This window comes from Rhododendron vialii, chromosome 4a, assembly GCF_030253575.1.
Source record: "Rhododendron vialii isolate Sample 1 chromosome 4a, ASM3025357v1".
In the NCBI taxonomy this organism is placed as follows: Eukaryota; Viridiplantae; Streptophyta; class Magnoliopsida; order Ericales; family Ericaceae; genus Rhododendron; species Rhododendron vialii.
This window is the reverse complement of record NC_080560.1, coordinates 36471235-36490777: the sequence shown is the minus strand read 5'-3', so window position 1 is coordinate 36490777 and position 19543 is coordinate 36471235. Positions and strand designations below refer to the sequence as shown.

The window sequence follows — 19543 nt, the reverse complement described above, 5'->3', positions numbered from 1 at the left end:
AAAAAAAAATCATGACCAATCGAATTCATAAAAGTTTGGATACACAGATCCCACCCTATAACTCAGTTATTTTCTTACTAAGCTTTACAGTTTGGACTTTGGACAATTTTTGGTGTTCTAAAATTGTAAAAAACGAATTGACAAAATTTTACGAAAAAAGACCCCAAAAATAAATAAACCTCATTACTATACTCAAAAACTATCTCCTCCCAAATTTGAATTCTACTTCATTTCTACCAATTAAGCTAATTGTAATTTATTAAAAATTATTCAACTCCAAAAGCCTTCAAAGTGCTAGGTCTAAAAATTGCTGTCCAAATTAAAGAAATAATCCCCAAACTCAACAAAACTAATAAAATAGTTTGGCTCCACGAATATCTGATAGAATACACTCTGTTCTCCTACTCAGTAAATCCAACAAAATGTACAAGTACAATATATAAATGAATTTTGGTATTTTTACACAAACAAGTCTCACGACTATATCAGCTCCAAAGGATAAGTAAAGTGATTCGCACTTGGCATTTTAGTGTTTGTTCCATCAAAAAATGTATGTCTTAAAGTCTCATTTTCAATAACTACTAAAATTACATCATCCTCATATATAACCATGTTAACTGTCCATGCAAAACATTAGAGAAATTATTTCAAAATGCTCGCAAGGTAACCCATAGCACCCTAGATAAAGAAATGTGTCCATCCTAAAACCTAATTAATCAGCATTTAATATCCTACGCGAATATGTTTGTACTGCTGCAAGATCAACTTGGAGGCCTCCAAGTCATGTTTAATAATCAGTGGGTTAATGTTCAACCAATTTCCGGAGGTTTGGTAGTTAACATTGGGGATCTTCTCCAGGTTTGTCCCCATTTAATATAACTTGCTAATTGTATTTGCAATAGAATAACTATCAAATCTAACTTTTCCTCATGTTGATTTTAGATAATATCGAATGACAAGTTCAAGAGTGTTGCTCATAGAGTGTTGGCCAACGTTGCTGGACCAAGAATATCTGTGGCATGCTTTTTCAATGGTGTTGTTGTACCTCCAAAGTTATACGGCCCTATAAAAGAACTGTTATCAGAAGAATGTCCTCCCATATTCAAGGATTTTGTAGTGAGTGATTATAGGGAAAAGTTCTTTTCCAAGGCTTTCGACAACTCTGGCCCCGGCGATTTCAAGCTAGGAAACTTGGAGGATATGTATCCACAAAACCATATCATCAATAAGTAAACGAATAGAGTTAATGTGTCAAGCTGTATTGTGTTGTGCTGTTAATTTTCCTTCTTGTATGAATTATTCAAGGTACATCATCATATATATTTTTCTCTCTGTGCGAGTTTGTGGTAGTTTTCTGTATATATATCTGTGTCTGATCGAATAAAATGAGAACCGGAGTTACAAAGTTTCGTTCCTGGGCTTTGGTTTTCCATTTTTTCCCTCAAGATGTGTTCCCAACCTTCAACAAGATCCTCTCTGTGTGGGTCCACCATAAGGCGTATTCTGTTTGGTCACTGACTCAACCATTTGGGATGTGGCTGCCATAAGCCCAAAAGAAGGCGGTCACTTTTGCGCACTCTTTGGTACTCTCATTTCAGCCAGTATATGGAACGTCTGAGGAGTCAAGCTTTACTGGACCATACAATTAAACTCAAAGATGGAATAGTGAACTATACTTGAAGCAATACATAATTGGGATTTTGAAAGGTAAAGAGCTAAGAGAATTTGCAGGGAGAGTTGTTGTCTTTTCGTTGTTTATTGGAGGTAAGAAATTAAAGAAATGGGAAGGGAAAAAAAAACCCTTCCCTTTGGTGCACCAAATTGAGCCTAGGCTGCCAAGTATTGCTTCAAATTTCCAATTAAACCTCTACATGGCATACACTTGTTTCCTTACTTTTAACATCCCTTACTATAACCCTTATTCGAGTGCAGAGTGTCTGACTCGAGTACACGAGCATAGTATATATCTAGAATGATCCATATTACAATTTACATGCCCTTCTCCAAGTGAGATCCTTCGACCTGCAGCATGTAGAATGGGGACATCGAAAACATATGATGTGAAGATGAATATATTGAGAGGGGGGAATAGCTTAAAATTAAAAAAATGCTCGCAACATGTCCCAAGGACCGGAGAAATTTTTGTTTTTGGTGGGTCAGGGAGACCGGTCATTTCACCGAAATGACGTGGTCTTCCAAGCCCATCGAGTAATTCCTCCAGGTACAGAGCTTCAGGTTCATGTAGTACTTATGCACCCCTTTAGATTCCCCATTTATTTATGTGTTGTGCCCCAGGGGTCACTCACGCACACAATACACACTGATTTAAGAGGAAATACTTGATTTATATATATACTCGCACAATATATACAAACTTGAAAAAATCTCTTCGGGGAGAGCCTGTTTGTCGTTTGTTTCACTTGCTGTCGATGATCGACAGAGAAATATTCTAAGTATTGGAATGTAGATGTTTGTGGTGGTGGAGTTTGGTTCCTTGCCATATTTCAGGACTTCTCTAGAAGCAAACGTAATGAAGTGAATGGAAATGGAAGAATAATAACAAATGGACTTTATTATACTTCAAAGTAGAAGTCGATCGATAATGTAAACACAGTCGAGTGGACGGTTACATTACAAGCTACTTCTAGAGCAAGAAAAGTAAAGTATAGATAAAAAGTAGAAGCCGTTGGGTGATTGAGTGGGGGTTCTAAACATTTCTGTTCTTGTATTTATAGGTTGTCTACTCGACTTGAAATTTAAACTTGACAAAGTTCCCTTCTTAAATTTGAATCAATTGGTTACTTCTCTTGTTCTTTCTCTTCTTTCTCCACATTCTGAGACAGGTAGTTATCAGATGGAATGCCACATCGTGCACACCTTTATCGACTGTCTTTATCGATTGTCTCATCCACGATCTAGATGTTCTTTGCCTGCTTTCCACTATTTGACATGTGTCCCTGACTATAAAACACATTTTAAATAGTCAATCTGTCCATTTGATTTTTCACCATGCATAAATTATGTTCAAACTAGTTCGAATACTGTTGACACATGCATGATTTGACCTAGTCAATCAATATTGACTAATTTGCAAAATTATGGTGTAACAAAGCCACAACCGGCTCCCCCTTTCAGACCTCGCCCTCTCAGACTCTCATCAGCTCAACCCACTCTTCTACCTCTCAAATACAGCATGTATTTATAGGGAAACCAGGGGAGAAAATCCAAAGAGCATTGAATGCTCTTTTCATGCGTGAGAGAGAATCAAGATTTGCATGCGGCAAATCTTCTGCAATCCCAGAAAATCCAGCAACCCCAGCCATTAATGCTCCCAAGACTTTCACAGGGGGTCAACAATGGCTGCCAAAGCCATTTACTCTTGGGTAGAAATCAACACTATGTAACTATAGCATCTATATATAGTTGACTATAAGTATTTTGAGACATTATTACAGGATTTTGAGTGATTGCCAAGTTTTCCTTTATAACAATAAGGGATTGATTAAACAACTATTCCATCTATAGTTGGCTTTGATAGACTTTTTGGACATTACATTAATATTTTATCTTACAGCCAAGTTCTTTTATATTATAATAAGCTGGTGATTAAACCACAGAAAATGGACTTTAAAAATCTTGTGGACTTCAACTAATTGATCCCCATATTCTTCTCTTGGATGGAACAAAAAATGGACATCTCAGGCTTCGAAGAATCCTCTGAAACGGCTGTGAATTACAGCAGGGAAGAGGAGCTAAAGGCCTTTGATGATTCAAGAGCCGGAGTGAAAGGGCTAATAGATGCTGGGGTGGCAAAAGTCCCAAAAATATTTGTTCGCCCACCGGATGAGGTTGCTGAGGAGTTTGACAGGTACAAGAACAATTTACAGGTACCGGTTATAAATCTCAGTGCTATTGAGGGGTGCGATAGGCGCGAAAAAGTAGTGGATGAAATCCGGATGGCATCAGAGGAGTGGGGATTTTTTCAAGTGGTCAACCATGGGATCTCCTTGAACGTGATGAATGAGATGATTGATGGAGTACGCAGGTTTCACGAACAAGATCCCGAGGTAAAGAAATCATTGTATACGCGTGATCGGATGAACAGAGTGAGATTTGAGAGTAATTATGATTTGTACGAATCAAAAGCCGCGAATTGGAGGGACACCTTGAACATCTCTATGCTTGTCTCAGATCAACTTGACCCTGATGAAATTCCCACAGCATGCAGGTACGCAGTCCTTTAAACTTTGATTATCCATTGTTGCTGATATGAGCAGTAAGCCTTTAGCCATTTTCAAATTTTTTTACGCATTCCTGGCCTATGGTGAAGTTTTAACTCTTTCGCACATCAAGTAATTTTGTGGTAGATTGGTCTGCCATCAAGAGGAAAAAATGAATCATATGGACATGACTGCTGGTTTATGAGGCGTTCAGGTGCGGAGGTTCTCCATTTTACAACTATTCTTTCTGATCTCCTCTGAAACCTAAACCATCTGCGTTAATGTGTCGCATATCAACTCCAGTTGAAATCAGAGTAACTATTAGTACAAAGAATGGTAGAATCCCCACTTTTTATCCTAAATTTCTTTTACGGCAGCTGAAAATTTCACTTCGTCGAGTTGGCAATCACAGTGTACTATACTTGATTGGGTGAGTATTCTATCAATTCTGTGTTAACGATAGAGAGTTGAGGTTGAATACTGTATCCTAAAGCCTCAAATGTGTTCTAAACTTCTTGAAAGAGTTGAAATTCGTACATTTCATTTGGCATACAATAAAACCATTTTAAGGTTTCTTTCTTCTCCATGTGATGAATTTATCCTCTATGCTTATCCATATTCAACCCTCGTAGTTGATCTCATCCCAAAAGGCGAAAGAACACCACCCATGAAGATGTTTGGATGTCAATTCCCCTGGCTATTTCATTGCACATCTAAAAGTTTGAAATAAAATTCACTGGAGTTATCCCAATCTACACTGACAAGAATGCAACTAAGACCATATTTCTGCTCTTAAATTTGAAGAGCTGCAGCACTTGAGTATATAGAGCATATTACCAACCTCGGGCGTACTCTATTCAAGTTGTTATCAGAGGCTCTTGGCCTCAAAGATGACCACTTCAACGGCCTCAAATGTGGTAGAGGTCGCACCTTTGTTTGCCACTATTATCCAGCATGCCCGGAACCAAAGCTAACTTTGGGAGCTAGCAAGCACACAGATCCAGCATTCCTAACTGTACTGCTGCAAGACCAACTTGGAGGTCTCCAAGTCATGTACAAAAACCAATGGGTTGATGTTCAGCCAATTTCCGGGGCTCTGGTAGTTAACATTGGGGATCTTCTCCAGGTTTGTTCCCAGTAAATATCACTTCCTAACTATGCTGCAAATCAATAACTATAAAATCCAACTTTTTTCGTTATTCTGATTTCAGATAATGTCAAATGACGAGTTCAAGAGTGTCGATCACAAAGTGGTGGCTAACCTTGTTGGACCAAGAATTTCTGTGGCGTGCTTTTTCACTGGTGTTTTTGTGCCTCCAAAGTTGTACGGCCCTATCAAAGAGCTGATATCAGATGAAAATCCTTCGGTATACAAGGATTTTCTAGTGAGTGATTATATTGAAAAGTTCTTTTCGAGGGCACTTGACAAGTCTGGCCTCGACTATTTCAAGCTTTGAAGGTAATAGGAACTCAGGGGATGCATTCTCCAAACAAAACTATATCGTCAAGAAGTGAACAAATAAAAGTTCCTGCGTGGAGCTGTATAGCCTGTATTGCGTTTTCGCGAAAACTTTTCCCTTTCGTATGAGTAAGTTCAAACATTGATGTTAATTAGTTCAAACTTTTCCCTTCAATGTGTTTTCTGGTCGTTTAGTAAATGAATTAGGCTCGGCTCATTATGGGCTTCGCTGAGCCAAGCTTGAGCTTGAGTTTTTGACTCGTTTAATTAGTGAACGAGCCAAGTTTGAACAATGTAAAGCTCAGCTCGATTCATTTGTAGCCAAGAGTTCATAAGTCGGTCGCCCACCCAATTCTAATATTACTCCTTCCATCCGTTATTATTTGTCCATTTTTGCACGTTCTGCTGTCACAAAAGAATTTTGCATTTCAAAAAGTCAAACGGACATAAGTTGAGGACTTCACTCTCTTTGATACCATTTCATTTTAAAAAATGAAATCCGAAATGAGAGTTTCCAAGGGTAATAACGGAAATTCACTACCTATAGAATTTAACGATGATGTTGCCTTCACAAATTAAAATCTCCGTAAATACTCTCTACGTTCCGATTTGTTCATCCCTCGTTCTATCTAATAACCAGATAGAAAATTGGTTATGTTTTTCAATTGGCAATACATTTTACATGTTAGATGGATATTATTTGATAAATCACAATTAGTTCTATTAAAAGATTTCAAAATCACAAAAAAAATATTACTCCACAAATTATGAGATATAACCAATTAAAAAGTTGCATGAAGTTCTATTAGGCCAAAAAAAAACCCCATAGATTTGGTTACATAATGTCACTCATTGGGACCGCTTTAAAAACAGACTTACGGATGCGATATCGAAAGCCATAAAAGACTTAATTGTAATCCTCCCCAATACCAATTGATTTTAGAAGAGATGGTGAAAAAGCGGCTCGACAAGTTCCAAAACGGCCTAACAAACAAGAAAAGTGCATGTAAACAAAAGATCACAATATCACAAATCAAAATGTGGGCACTAATAAGAGCTAATTAAGCTAGCTAAATCGTGCCAATAATCGGTACATATATGTACCGCCTGACCCAACTAAATCCGTTTTTGAGTTTTCGTCGTTCAATTAAGTAAGCACGACGTATTCATTCTTTTAAAGTTCAAATGAAAAACTATTCATATTTCACATCTTGAAAGAAGAACAGGATAGAAAATGTGTGTTCTGCCCTGGGTTGTTCGGCTAAATAATCTATCCTAGATTATTTTTTGTCCTTATTCAAAATAAATTCGCATTTGTTAGTTTTTCGTCAATTTTTTGAAATTATTGCTGAGTCATAACCAAAGGAATCTAAAAAATAAAAAATTACGATCAAAATTCAAATTTTTTTGAATAAAGCCGAAAAAATTGGCTTATTAACTTATTTTTGTCTTTATTAAAAAAAAGTTCCGGTCCTAATGTTTTACTTTTTAGATTCTTTTCATCATGATGAAGCAATAATCCAAAAAAAATTGATGAAAAACTAACAAATGCAAAAAAAAATTGAATAAGGACGAAAAATAATCCAAGACGGATTATTTAGCCGAACAATATCATTCCAGATACCGTACATATAGCTAACATTAACTATATAACAGCATGAACATCCATTTTTTTTTTTGAACATCCATTGAAGACAACGTACACCAACCTATTGTTGCAACCATAATTATCTCTAATACAACCTCTTATTTGCTTTGTGATCTTCACAACTTGAAATAACCGAGAGCAGAGGTTCCATCAAGCCCTTCAGAATTGTAGTGTGCAGTGAAGTCGCTCACTGTCGTATCTCTATATATGGGCGGATTAGCTTCTGACAACAATTCCTTGATTGGGCCACATATCTCTGTCGATGGATAACGGTATGTGGTGAAAAAGCATGCCACGGAGAGTCTTGGGCCCACGTGGTTTGCCAAGACTCGGTGCACAACACTTACAAATTTGTCATTCGATACAAGCTGTAAAGTACATGAACGAACAACCCATCAATAGTGCTAGGCATCATTAAAAATCGATCAGCAACCATCATGAGAACAAACTGCAACCATAAACGACATCTGCACAAGGAGGATAGGAACACATAGATGCGTAGAGAAAGAAAAGAGAACAACTACGAAGGGGTTACCTGTAAGAGATCTCCAATGTTTACAACCAAAGCTCCAGGAACAGGAGGTACATTGACCCACTGGTTTTGATGCAGTACTTGGAGTCCCCCGATACCATCTTGAAGTAGGATCGTCAGGAAATCAGGATCGGAGTGTTTGGACGTGCCCAGGGTCAGTTCCGGCTCCGGGCAAGCAGGGTAATAGTGACTTATGATTAAATGCCCCTTCAAACAATCTAAGCCAGTTAGGTGGTTGGGTTTGAGCCCAAGCGCCTCCGATAGTAGTTCAAATAAAGTAGTCCCTAATCTCTTCATCTGCTTTGAATACTCCATTGTTATATCTCTGCATGCCAATGTAACGCGTATCAAGCCTACAATGTTTAATCTATGAACAGGATATTTGTCCAATTTAAAATTGAATATTTCCTACAACAAAAAGATAAGAACTTTTCTTCATATACGTCTGCCAGATCAAGCCGAAATTTCAAATATTTCCAGAATCGGATCAGTTTACCTAGCCCATAAAGCCATATGGTTTAGGAATTAGCCAATTAAAGCTTATACTTCTCCCAGATTCTGCATTGGTGCCTGTGTTTGAGTTCTGGAGGAACTCCAATTCTGTTCCATAGATTGGTCAGGCCAAACTCCATGTAAATCAAGGATGAATTGGAAGCGGGCTGAGGGCAGCCTGCTCTGAGGAGATATTTGAGCCCACCAAGATCCAACTTTATCATCTGAATTGCTTCGGTTTTTTAGGATCATCGTGGTAGTTGCACATTCAAAGAAATCAAGTTCATCATAGGGTTGTCGACATATGATAATTGAGCACATTTATCTTAGAATGTATCCTAAAAATCATGTTAGCTGTTCAATTTTTCAGGACAAACGTGATCCGCTCATGCAACGACAACTGTCAGGGAAGGGACCATCAACTCGACAAGCCCAAAAACTTGAATAGTAAAGGTCCGATCGATCAATGGCACTCTAATTAGCTTCAATTTCCCTATCGAGGACAAGTGCAGCAGTTACTAGCCAAAAATGCTATTGAACAGTGCACAATTTTCATTTTCTCAAATTCTGCCTGCTTGTTACTGGTTAGAGCTCCATTTTGGGGTAGCCGGATCTGTTGCACTTGCTCTAAACTAGACAAAATTCGGCTATAACAAGAATAAACGAGAAACCAAATCAACAAGAAGTTTTGGGGTAAAAAAATTATCGAAGTAAAAACATGGGACTATTAAATTGTTAACCACCAACTCATCTAACAAGAGCTTAAATTCTTAGAGAGATGGGCAAATTTATTATTTATATCCTCAACACGCACCCTTACGTGTAGCCAGACTCTCCTCCATAAGCGGGCTAAACATGTGTAATTTTAATCATTAGGTAGGTGGTGAGGTTCGATCACAGTATCTATTGTGTGCTCTGATACCATATTAAAGCATCCGCCTCAAAACGTATTGGCTTTTGAATCTTGAAAATTTGTCGAGCATTGCCTTGTGAGAAACAACCATGGAGATCGCCCCAAATTTCCCCTGCCGTCTCAGCGTACACAACACCGTCCAATAAATCTACTTCGGCAGAGTTGAGAAGCCATGAGAGAACCACTTTGTCACAGAGCTCCCATAGGGCATAATCGACCGGTTTCTTGGCTGTGTCTGGAGCTTTGATCACACTGTTAACAAAACCACTTTTGTTTTTGGCAGTGAGCTCAATCACCATGGAGTGTCTCCATGTTGCATAATTGTTACCGTCAAGACGTTTCATGACTAGTAAGAGGCCCGGATGATCAGATGGATGAATAAAAAAAGGACTTGCGGATTCAACCGGGGAGTCCTTATTCTGGATGTCGCCCATGTTGAGTGAAGGCAAGGGTGTGGAAACCCTTAAATGCTTCAAACGATAAAGAGATGAAAAACCCAAGAGCCACCAGATTGTAGCTCTCACCCCGGCCCCGTGAGCGATTAGAATTGATGGAAGGTGGTAAAGCAAAGCTGGAACTTTTTTGGTGGGAGGTTAGGACCGGGGTGGCCCGTGGCCAATATGGTATACATCAGTGGTGGTAGTCCACAGAGAGTTCAGAGGCTATCCATAGCCCTGAACTCCAAACCGTCCCTTGTGGGGCTTGAACCATGCGTTCACTGAGGGAGGCGTGCAAATAGGACACAAAATTAATTGATGGGTTCTGCTTGGCCGTTCTCAATATCTTAATCCTATATATACATATATATATATATATGAGAGAGAGAGAGAGAGAGAGAGAGAGAGAGAGAGAGAGATCCTATATATGTACCTGCAAATCTCAGGCAACTCAAGTGGATCAAAAGGATCTGGACCCATAACACAGAACAAGCTGTCCCTCCAATTGGCAGATCGTGTCCGATACAAATCGTAGTTACTCCCATACATCACTCTCCTCTCCACACGCGTGTAATGCTCCATCTTCGCCTCTCTCTCCATCTCATGGAACCCTCGCGCCGCCGTCAACATCTCCTCCAACACCCTCTCGGGCACCCCGTGGTTCACCACCTGGAAGAAACCGAAAGTCTCCGACGCGTGCCTGACTTTGTCGACGGTTGCGGGGCCCCTGGACGGCCCGAGGTCTACGATTGGGATTGCGAAGTGGGTGCCAGAAATCGGGTAGTCGGCGGCGAGTTCGTCGGGGGGTCGGACGAATATTTTGGGGATGCTTTGGATGCCGGCGTCAACTAGGCCTTTGACGCCGGATTTTGTGTCGTCGAAGGCTTTTAGCTCTTGTAATCGGTTGTAGCCCGATGGAGTTTCGGTTGACGGGAATTCGGCCATCTGAGTGTTCTTTGCTGAAAGGGTGGTCCCTTGTTACTTGTGAATTTTGTAGCAAAAGCCCGTCCATTAGGGGTATTATATAGTATTGGAACTGGGGATGGTGCTGTGAATCCACCGCATAGTACTGTGCGGCATCCGAGTCATTCATTTGACAATTTAAAAATTCATTATCAAGTCGAAATTTGGATCATAGAATATCCGAACGGATGGCTCGAATGCCGCACAACACAGTGCTGTGCAGCGGGTATGCTTCTTGCATGGAGTTTTACTGTTTTAGTCAACTCTCAATAGTTGTTACTAGGCTTGGAGTTCATGTGGTATGGCAACGCTCTACGGGTGTGCAGGGCACTCCAAAAGTGACTTTGGGGAAATGATCTTGAGTCATTTATTTTATAGAGTTTTTTGAAACCTTTCATTTCGTGAAAACTCAAGTCAATTGAAAATTAATTGGTTGTCACATGGTCAGATAACATATGTTTATGGAAAATGAATGGTTAGCAGGATTTAGAGAATGAACTACATGACAAATCTCACTCGATCATGCTTTTATAAATGTTTGATTTATTTAATTTTTAAAGCAATCATAGGACTCCTCCATAACTCTAAAATGATCGGTTTGGATCGTGATGAATATATCTCGAAAAGCCATGTCAGGGAGGACTACAAATTTGCAGTGCATTTACCACACTACAAGAACCCTAGGTACAGGTTTTGCCGTTAGTTGGAAAGACAAAAAAATATAGCACGAAACTCAGAAGCAAACGGATGTTCTTATTTTGAATTTGAAAATGACCATATCATTTTAAAAATTCATGTTCGTTTTGGGATTTGGATTTGGAATTCTCTTTTTGTGTACAGTCTCCAATAAATTTTTTCTCAATTATTACTCTCATTTCTCTATTTCTCCACTCATTATCCAAAATCCCAAAACAAACATGGTCTATATAGAAATTCTCATGGAAACGAAACCTACCCTATCATTGCAAATGTCTGATGTAACGTCCTTTTTTGTCTGATGTAAGGAGCTACCTAACTGGGGGATTTTCTAAAAGAAGTGGAATAAAAAATTCATAATGACCTGATCCCACGAGAGAGCCTGATCCCTGCAACGCAACCTCCTTCTTCGGCCACTGAGCCACAAGAATCTCTCGCATTCTCACTGGAGCAAGGTCGCGACCCCCGGCGATCGTTCTCTTGTCGCAGAGCCTTTTCCAGACCTTGCCTTATGGCTCGAATGGAACTCCGAACATTATTTAACTAAGTCTCTCTCTTATAATTCTGGAATCGCAGCGATTCGCGGAACTTTATCCACGGTCTTCCACTGCGCAGGCCGCCCTGATAAGGGGGCGCATCTTCCTTCCGCGAGCTCTGGCGGATTTCCGCGAGCTTAAGATTTTGTCCCATGGAGGCTGTTCTTTCGTGGACATCTTCCGCGGATGCTTCTCCAAGCTTTGTAAACATGTGCTTTCGTAATTGGATGGTCAACCTTCTTCATTAGGTCAAGATTTGACCAAAGTCTAATTGTCGCGCAGACCCTGTTGCCATGTGCCCACGGCCAATTAGCGAGTCAAACGGTCTTCTTGAGTCAAAGATTGACAAATCTGACCGCACCTACATACTACAACAAAATAATCCAAAAGCAGCAAAGTATACACGACATTGGAAAGAATTGGTTAATGTTGGAACCTGTATCAAAACATACTACTCTTCCTAATAGGTGATTGGTGCACCCTCCTAGATGTAGAGGATTCTAGATCTATGGAGACTGAGGTGTTGACTCTCAACACAACAACTAGATGCCCCAACACATGCGATGAGTATGCATGTTGTATTATGCAATCTTAACCCAAACCTATTCACCCGCTCATGACCGCTCAATTACAACGCCCATGTATGAGAATGGTTCTAATTGGGTTACTCCACGCCATCCCGTTTATCAACCCGATCATTCATGACCCACATCTAACCCATGAACCGTATGATCAACCCGTCCAAACCCAACCAATCCCGCACATTTGTTACCTCTGGAAAAAAAGTGTGAGCCTCAAGCAAGACCGACGAAAACTACCCATGAACCGTATGATCAACCCGTCCAAACCCAACCAATCCCGCACATTTGCTACCTCTGGAAAAAAAATGTGAGCCTGAAGCAAGACCGACGAAAACTACCAAGACTTTGACACAGGCACCCCTTGCAAAAGCAAAACCGACGAAATGCCTAGATTAAGAACCAATCTAGGTCTAGGTAGTAAAGAAACCCGAATTGGCCCCAGCTCAACCCCGAGAAAGTACATATGAAATCTAGACGAACACCGAATTAAACCTCCAACTACAACCCAATCGCACAACCAAACTGCCGACACAACCCAGACACGCAATGAAACCCTAACGCAGTTGAAGACTCTAGCCAAACAATTCAAACGACACTAAACCTAAAATTATAAACCCACCACCAACACCCACGGAACCTAGAAACACTAGACTAGTACAAGCCGAACTGGGAGACCAGCCGGAACACCACTAGGCCAAATAGCCGACAACAGGACAAGAAAAGCAACAATAAAAAAACCCCCTAACTCGAGCCTCACATTTATTAGCCATACTTGCCGGACCATCACACGCCATGCCTACTCAGCTCTGAGCTGCACCAGATTCGCCAAACAATACGGACGGAACCCGTCACAAGTGTGGAGTTAGGGGTGCGGGCAGAGTAAGCGAAGGAAATATTCGTTCAACTCTCAACAGAATGAATCTCAGAAAAGGACTCTCAATAGAATAACAATGAGGACTCAGCATATTAAATCCGAAAATTAAAAAAGTATAATTGTGTGATTGTGTCCGTGTGCGGGCAGAGTAAGCAAAGGAAATATTCGAAACCCTAGCAGGCTTGATGGGGACCAAGACTTCAATAGTTCTCCGGAAGATCTCACCTTTACAAGCCAAATCACTATTTCACAGAAGAAAACCGAAAACAAAACACAATTCTACCTATTGCTCGAACTCAACAGAAATCATTTTTTCGTGGAGAGAGAGATGATTTTTTTCTGTGTCTAAAACCATTTCCGAAATGTTGTATTTATAGGTGATGGCTGGGTTTGATTTTTGGAAACAAAAAATCAAATCAAATCGAATTGCGTTAATTTAGCACACGGTTTTTAAACGGTTTCCTTAATCTGCTCAAATCAAAGGAATTTGATTTATCACACGTTTTTATTCAATCCGTCAATCAGCCAGAACTTCCCATTTGGAAAAGGATTTTTGATTGACTGAAAATATTCTGTAACAAAAAACGTGTTTCAGAAATTTAGCAAAAAAATCCCGGATTTGCAACCCTCCCTCCTGCGCAAATAACTCGTGACGCGCACCCGGTTAATTAGTTTTCGAATCAATTTTTCAAATTGCCACCCATTTTCCTGAGCGCACGAGACCTCTCTTTTAGTCCTTATTCACAAACTCATTTGTGTGCAACGTCATTTAAAGTGGCTAGAAGTTTTGTGATTTAGCAATGTGGGACTAGAGAAAACATGCACAATGTGTTTTACAAAAACACACCAAAGCTCCAACACTTGTCAGTTGTAGCCCATAATGGATTGGGGTGCGTATTTGGTTTGTATTCCTTTCTTGATTACTGTACTTTTTTTTTTCTTATCAATGGAACTATCCTAATTAAATGGACTTTAATTTGCACTTGGTTTTTCACTTTTCAAACCGGTCATTTCCTCTAACTAAATGGACTAAATAATATTTTTAGTGGAAACAACATTTCTATTGCCATTAATCCAAAAACAAAAAATATACGAAACTCAGAAGCAGAGGCACAAGGATGTTCTTATTTTGAAAGAGAAAATGTCCGGATCATTGAAAAATTGTATGAGTAGAAATTCTCTTTTTATTTTTTTAGGAGGGGCAAAAGGATAATTTCACTTAATTACATGAGTAGAAATTCTCAAGGGAACAAAAGAATCTGGCTTGTTTACAATCTAACCTGGACTGCAGTTGTGCATTCCGAGTGATTGCAACTTTTGATAGTGTCTTTAATGGTCTAGATTTGTTTTCCATCTTTTACCGATAATAAAAGACTTTTACCGATAAAAAAATTCAACAAATCTGAATTATTGATTGTCAATCTAAACCGCACATTCTTCTTGTTTTTTTAATTTTTAGTATATTCCGCACACCCTTCTCTACCCTCGAAAAACCGAATCCAAACAAAACCCGCCCTATCATTCCAAATGCTTGATGTGACGTCCATTTTTGCCTGACGTAAGCAGTTACCTAGCTGGTGGATTTTCTAGAAAGAAGTGGAATAAAAAATTTGTATTGATTGATTGATTTAATAAAAATGCATTGTTTTTTTTTTTTTTTTTGACATGATAAAAATGCATTGTTGATGCTCTATCCTTCCAACAAATTCTTGAAAAGGATAGCTGTGAAATGGCAAGGTCCTCTCAATGGTGTTTTCAATGTCAACGTCGATGGGGCCTCCAATGGAAGTCCAAGACAGGCTGCGAGTGGAGAGGTAGTTCGTGATGACGGTGGGAATAGGATTAGGGGCTTTGCTCGTAGAATTGGTAATTTGGATGCTTTAAGGGCTGAACTTTTGTGGGATATATGAGGTTACATCATGTTGTGTTAGACACGGATTCACAAGTGGCACTCTGGACAATTTCGAATCAGCCCCCTCTGATCCTAATTACAACTTGATCACCTTGATCAATGAGCAATGTAATATGGGTTGGACGTGTGAATTAATCTTTAGTTGGAGAGGCTAATGGTTGCGCCCATAATCCAGCAAGGTGGGGTCTGTAGTTAGACCGAGGAAAGCAAATCAAACCCCATATCAATTGTGTTGGAGGTTTTGCGCAATGACTGCGGTGGTCTTGGAGTTCATCAAGCTACTGTGTCAAGTGTTTTTGTTTCTCTTATGTATAAAAAAAAGGGAAAAAAACATAGAATACAAATGTGAATGATGTATATAAAATTCGATAGCAAGTAACTTGCCATACCATCCTTCCAAAGTTTGAATTCGAATGTGGTGATCGTTAATGACTCATAACCGTGGGATCAAACTATCTTCTTTTTTTCTTTTTTTTCCCTTTTGTACTTCGGAATTATAGGATTAAACTGTCACATGACTCAAATAATAGGAATGTACCACCAAATAGCTAGTAAAATGGATTCATCATCATTTTGCAATTCAAAAAAATAAAATAAAATGGATTCATCTTTAACCAAAAAGTTTTTAGAAATGCAGAGGCAATGAATTAAATCCTAACACTAAAATGCTACTCATAAGGAGGTGATCAAATTAATATGAGAAACTCTTAGGTAAGTCCTCACCTAACACCACAACTTGACTTAAAGAGTCGTAGGAATGAATATGTCACGTGAAATCTCATTAAATGACAAGCCATGAATGTTAAAAAATAAATTTCTAAAACGACGATTGAAATAATATACTCCCTCCGTTCCTTTTTAAGTGTCTTGCTTTGTAACTCCACCTTATTAAAAAGACATCATCATTATATCTTTCACATCAACTTTTTCCTCCACTTTCCCTACTTACCTATCATCAATATACTTTTACTCACTAACTTTTCAAAATGAAATCTACTTTTAGTTACAAAATAGACAATGCACCAATTTTTAGCCACTAACTTTACAAAATGGACACTTATTAAGGGACAGCCCAAAATAGAATACTAAACTCTAAATAAGGGACGGGGGGAGTATGTGTTATAAACAAAAATGTGGCAAACTGTGATCAAATCACTTCCAATAATGAATCTCAATTGTTATTAAAACGTGATATACAACGAACATGGTAAAACACAAATACCAAATAATATCAAGTGCCAACAAATCATTGAATCCAATATCATAGTGGCCTGTAAAAATAAAATTCTAAGACAATCTGGTGAAGGCCAGATTGGGAAATTCTGTAGTGCAAGACTCTGCAAGACACCCTGTAAGACGCACACGAGCCATCGATCTTGACAATGAATATTGGTTGAGATATAATTTTTGATCTAGACCGTTAATTGATGAGATCAACGGCTGTGCGCTGCACTACAACGGTACCACCCCTATAGGGCACTCCGCCTTACAGGATTCCAGAGTCCATGAAGGCCACCAAAATGCAAGTGAAATTTTCCTTCAGCCGTTGGGCATTAGAGTCAACGTGGCCTCACGAGTCGGTCGCTCCAGACAAAGGCCAAAGTCACCCGCAGCGGAGGCATAGTTCTCCTGAGGAATAACATTTTGCAAAGCTAAATAGGTTCACCAAATATGGCCTCCCAAATTCAATGACAATAAATAATCAAGTGAGTATAAACCGTTACTCCGATCGTCCATTTTTAACTGTCCGGCTTTATAACTTCAACTTAAGGAGACATGCATCATCATTACATTTTTCACATCAATTTTTACCTTCATTTTCTCTACTTATCCTCTATGGAGGCATCATTATTACACTGTTAACTTACTAACTTTTCAAAAAAAATCTAATTTTAGGCTCAAAATGAAAAATATTATAACAACTTTTACCCATTAACTTTACAAAATAGACATTTATTAAGGGATAACTTAAAATAGAATACTGAATACTAAACAAGAAACGGAAGGAGTATCTAAAATGGGATCCCATGAGAATACTTTTTTTAAAATTTTAATGATGTACTTTTTTTTAAATTTGTTTTAGAGAAAAAATTAATTCAGAACAAATAATCTAGGAATTAACAATTCCAGGAGTACTATTAATCACTTAATCCCATAAGTTTTAATGTGTGAATCAAACAAGGCTTACGTGGTAAACGCGAAATTTTTTTGGATCAAAGTCCGTTGTAACGCCATCTCACAAAGTCAGTTGGATAAAACCACCGGTACCGGTTCGTTACCAATACACGAAACTTAACCCAGGCGTTATTCCTCAGTACCCCGAAGTCAACCTCTCACCATTGAATTGCCTGTTTCATTCTTAATATTTTGATCGTGAGATGCTATAGACATATGAATTTGTCACACTACAGCCACACTCATCTCACATACATGCATGTGGGTCCTTGGCATTAATCGTGGAATGAGACCCGCGTACACATGTATGTAAGAGGGGTGTGGTTATGGTGTGACAAATTGATATGTACCTAGCATTATTGATTTTTATCACCGCACCTTTCTGCATACCGATTTTGATCACCACCTATGGGGTTTCGAGGAAGGTTCTTGAGAGTAATGAGTGGAAAGAGATAGAGAAAATTCATTGGAGACCGTGCCTATGAGTTTTGAGACTCCACACGAATAAGGTTATTTCATCTGATCCCCGCTCGCCATCAAACACACCAAGCACCCAATGCGCACGTACGGGTCGGATTTGAACCAACGGTACTCCTTCCATACCCAATCTCTTCACTTTGTACCCATACTCACACCCGATTGAGGGGAACGGGGGTGCTGCTGCACTACACAGTGTAATGCGGACTCTGGATGCTGTAGTGCACCTTCCAATCCGGTCGTCCATCTCGGCAATAGACGGCTCGAATTTTAATCCGAACAATAAACGATTAAGATTTGTAGGAGTTTGGATTAAATTCGGAGACGTACGTGCTGAGATGGACGACTGCACCCCCGGTTCCCCAAGACCGAAGGGTACATGTTGTAGTGCACCCCCCACAAAGTGTAGCGTGGCCGAATCGGCTATCCATCTCAGTACTGACGACTCCGAATTAATTTAGAGCAACAACATCTGCATAGGTAAAGAGGAAATTTCGGTAAAATAGCTATGCAAATCTTGAAAAATCATGCTACACCAGAGTAGCAAAACCCCAAGATAAAATACATTTGGTGTTTTGGTTGGGCAAAGATACTGAACAGCTGTAGCTATGTATAAATAAACAAAAATAATTCTTCCTCTCTCACTTCTCTCTATCACTCCCTCATTCTCTCTCATTCTCTCTCTACCCTCTCTCTGTCTCTCTCTCTTAGTATGTATATTTTATAAGGATAAAGAGATATAATAGAGAGGATTGGTATGGGATTGAGAGAGATTTCAGTAGGTAAAATAAAAAAAGTGGATTATTGGGTAGGTAAAATATATTTTATTTGTGTACGTGCTCTTAATCCAAACTTCTCTACAAATCTTAACCGTTCATTGTTCAGATTAAAATCTGAATCGTCCATTGCCGAAATGAATGGTCGGATCAGTTGCACCAGCAACCCCCGTTCCTGCACCTTACTAAGTTATGTTTTGTACTTAAATATACTAAACAAAAAAGGGTAGTCCTATGGTACACACCCCTTATTAGGGGGTACACCATACGCACCATGATTTTAAACCCTTAGATTTCAAAGTGAATAATCCGGACCACCCATTTATTAAATCAATTAATAAAATAAAAAAGGGCTTAGCAGGTAACAGATTGTTCTCTCCTCCTTGACTTTCTCTCCCTCTCCCTCATATGTAAAATACTACAAATTATTTAACATAACCACAATTGTTATGACATTACAAAAAATTGGCACTTTCTTGCCACAATGTGTCGTACCAAAAGAAATCGATCAAAAGATACTAGATACAAGACAAAAATATGTCGTAGCACAATCAATAATTATTATACCCAAGCAATATACATGTCTAAAATATCACAAATTAAATATCGTATAAGTTGACATCTTAACAGCTCTAATCGATCATTCTAAAAATACACTCACTAATGACATTTAGATTGTACATTCAATTAATATTTGATATGAAACATAGTCCTCTGTTGTAGTTGAATGTAAGGTAGCCATGAAATTGTGACACAATAATGACAATTAAATCCGTTGAATTTTTTTATGTTTGTTGATTAAGTCACCTACGTAAATTTTTGCCTCGGTCAGGTTTAGGAAGCTCCATCACC

The 19543-nt window shown here is 39.0% G+C and overlaps 3 protein-coding genes across 3 annotated transcripts; 2 read left to right on the top strand and 1 right to left on the bottom strand.

Moving 5' to 3' along the window:
- The first annotated feature begins 741 nt into the window (after nucleotides 1-741).
- Nucleotides 742-1405, top strand: LOC131323964 (1-aminocyclopropane-1-carboxylate oxidase homolog 1-like). The gene is made up of 2 exons (XM_058355797.1): nucleotides 742-858; nucleotides 943-1405. The coding sequence occupies exons 1-2, from the start codon at nucleotides 742-744 to the stop codon at nucleotides 1231-1233; spliced, it is 408 nt and encodes a 135-aa protein (XP_058211780.1). The 3' UTR covers nucleotides 1234-1405.
- A 2248-nt stretch (nucleotides 1406-3653) lies between these two features.
- Nucleotides 3654-5855, top strand: LOC131324105 (deacetoxyvindoline 4-hydroxylase-like). The gene is made up of 3 exons (XM_058355930.1): nucleotides 3654-4228; nucleotides 5025-5346; nucleotides 5432-5855. The coding sequence occupies exons 1-3, from the start codon at nucleotides 3678-3680 to the stop codon at nucleotides 5675-5677; spliced, it is 1119 nt and encodes a 372-aa protein (XP_058211913.1). The 5' UTR covers nucleotides 3654-3677; the 3' UTR covers nucleotides 5678-5855.
- A 1492-nt stretch (nucleotides 5856-7347) lies between these two features.
- Nucleotides 7348-10717, bottom strand: LOC131324113 (1-aminocyclopropane-1-carboxylate oxidase homolog 1-like). Its single transcript, XM_058355940.1, has 3 exons — nucleotides 10135-10717; nucleotides 7863-8184; nucleotides 7348-7695 (listed from the first exon to the last, which is right to left on the bottom strand). The coding sequence occupies exons 1-3, from the start codon at nucleotides 10644-10646 to the stop codon at nucleotides 7444-7446; spliced, it is 1086 nt and encodes a 361-aa protein (XP_058211923.1). The 5' UTR covers nucleotides 10647-10717; the 3' UTR covers nucleotides 7348-7443.
- Between the last annotated feature and the right edge of the window lie 8826 nt (nucleotides 10718-19543).

Bases quoted from the DNA above. Each gene is read 5' to 3' on its own strand.
- LOC131324113 (XM_058355940.1), bottom strand. From the start codon at position 10,646: ATGGCCGAATTCCCGTCAACCGAAACTCCATCGGGCTACAACCGATTA. The intron at 8,185-10,134 runs GTACATATATAG...ATTGGCATGCAG, and splicing joins GAGTTGCCTGAGATTTGCAG to AGATATAACAATGGAGTATT. The intron at 7,696-7,862 runs GTAACCCCTTCG...TGTACTTTACAG, and splicing joins ACATTGGAGATCTCTTACAG to CTTGTATCGAATGACAAATT.
- LOC131324105 (XM_058355930.1), top strand. From the start codon at position 3,678: ATGGAACAAAAAATGGACATCTCAGGCTTCGAAGAATCCTCTGAAACG. The intron at 4,229-5,024 runs GTACGCAGTCCT...TTAAATTTGAAG, and splicing joins GAAATTCCCACAGCATGCAG to AGCTGCAGCACTTGAGTATA. The intron at 5,347-5,431 runs GTTTGTTCCCAG...TTCTGATTTCAG, and splicing joins ACATTGGGGATCTTCTCCAG to ATAATGTCAAATGACGAGTT.
- LOC131323964 (XM_058355797.1), top strand. From the start codon at position 742: ATGTTTGTACTGCTGCAAGATCAACTTGGAGGCCTCCAAGTCATGTTT. The intron at 859-942 runs GTTTGTCCCCAT...TGTTGATTTTAG, and splicing joins ACATTGGGGATCTTCTCCAG to ATAATATCGAATGACAAGTT.